The sequence below is a fragment of the Gadus chalcogrammus genome, chromosome 4 (genome assembly GCF_026213295.1).
Source record: "Gadus chalcogrammus isolate NIFS_2021 chromosome 4, NIFS_Gcha_1.0, whole genome shotgun sequence".
NCBI lineage: Eukaryota > Metazoa > Chordata > Actinopteri > Gadiformes > Gadidae > Gadus > Gadus chalcogrammus.
The window spans coordinates 11682969-11684632 of record NC_079415.1 but is presented as its reverse complement, the minus strand read 5'-3'; the positions used below and the strand labels follow the sequence as shown (position 1 = coordinate 11684632).

At 48.0% G+C, this 1664-nt stretch overlaps 1 protein-coding gene across 6 annotated transcripts in view; it reads right to left on the bottom strand.

Annotated features, from left to right (window-relative positions):
* Positions 1-604: 604 nt before the first annotated feature.
* The window catches only part of tjp2a (tight junction protein 2a (zona occludens 2)), a 31906-nt gene continuing 30846 nt past the window's right edge, over positions 605-1664 (bottom strand). For 5 of the 6 annotated variants that reach the window (XM_056588126.1, XM_056588125.1, XM_056588121.1 and 2 more), the window contains 2 exons: positions 1150-1235; positions 605-809 (listed from right to left, as the gene is read on the bottom strand). In XM_056588126.1, coding sequence (XP_056444101.1) covers positions 674-809; positions 1150-1235 — 222 coding nt within the window. In that variant the 3' untranslated portion in view covers positions 605-673. Of the gene's footprint in view, positions 810-1144; positions 1236-1664 lie in introns of all 6 variants that reach the window. The other variant, XM_056588123.1, reaches the window with a different exon arrangement.

The following is a 1664-nucleotide window of genomic DNA, read 5'->3' as shown; positions in this document are numbered from 1 at the left end:
AGGTGTGGATCTGTGTCTGCTGGTCAAATTAGCTTCTAGGGGGTTTCCCAGTGGTTCAAACTATGGTTACAAGTGTCCACTGGTGCAGCAGAGACACCCTGGGAGCAATTACAGAGAACCAAGTGAATCCCAACTGGGACTTCACCTGGCAGGTACACGATATAAACACATTTTGTATCCTAACGTAACAAAAACCTATGAACAGACCTGTATAAAGAATATATACACCGCAATATAAAGTTTATGAAAGGGGGGGGAATAAAGGTACAATTAGAAATAATACAGCAGAAGATGAACTACCAAAATAAACGTGTTAAAAATATATCATTTTATAATGCTATTTGTGTGTGTGTGTGTGTGTGTGTAGCTTGTCACACACATACACATGTGCACAACCTCACACTCGACACGCAACACTAAAAATGACATTGTAAAACTTTGCTTTGTAAAAAGTCGACGTCGGGATTTAAACGTTTAAAACCGAGGACACACACACACACGGCCGTTGTGGTGCGGTTACCGAGGCAACGGACAGAGTCTGCTATGCTTCGGTGTCGAAAAAAACAAGCAAGCGTCCGTGAGAGCGAGGAGGAGAGGCGGGGGGGGGGGAGGGGGGGACTGGACAATGTCATTGGCTGCAGCAGGCCGTCATGTGACCGCGGGGTCATGTGACCTACAGCTCCGTGTCCTTGTACTTCTGGGGGTTGTAGTGCCCTCGCTTGGTCTGCTCGGCCAGCTGCCGGCGGTACTCCTCCTCGTCCTCGTCGTACTGCCCCCCCCTCGACTGGGGCTCCGGGTTGGAGCTGGAGCTGCGCACACACACACACACACACACATTTTATATTTTGACATTGACTTCCATGTTATCCAACGAAGCATGACTAGCAAGCACGCAACCGCTGATTGATCATTGTAAAGCAGCAATCAATGTGCGTGCGTCGGTTTCTGTGTGTGTGTATGTGTGTTTGTTTGTGTAAGAGTGAGTGTGTGTTTGTTAGATTAGGGATGTGGGGCTTGGTCTGTGTATGTGTGTGTTAGTGTATCTTTATGCATGTGTGTCTTTCTGTCTGTTTGGTTGTGTGTGTGTGTGTGTATGTGCTGGTGTGTGTGTGCAGGTCTGTGTATGCGTGTGTGTTTGTCTGACCTTACCCGATGGGCTGAGGTCGGTTGGCGTTGGGCTTCGGTGGCTTCATGGGCACAGCGTAGATGTCAGGGTGCTTCTGGGCGATCTCCAGCTGAACCACACAGAGGGAGGAGTCAGGACACACCGAAACACCCACACACACACACACACACACGTACTCTGCTTGACATTAGCCTGTTGTAACCCTTAGCGGACTGGTCAGAGGACAAGGTGGTCTGCCCGCCAGCAGAACCTTCTGGCTCTGCGTTGCTAACCAGCGACAATTGCATTGTTTACTTTGTCCGCTCTGTTTAGATAGCCCGCTTCCTCACACTGAATGTCGCCCGAGAAACAGGGACCATTTGCTCTTGCATAAACAGGGATGATTTGCTATCAGGGAAACGATGCAACCACCAGTTTTCAGATTTCTTAAGAATACAACGAGAATAAAGCACACAAAAAGATACATGTTGTATTTGATTGAAGTAGTTGTGTAGCTTTACTACTTCTCATTTATATTTATGCCCGACTGCCTGTATAC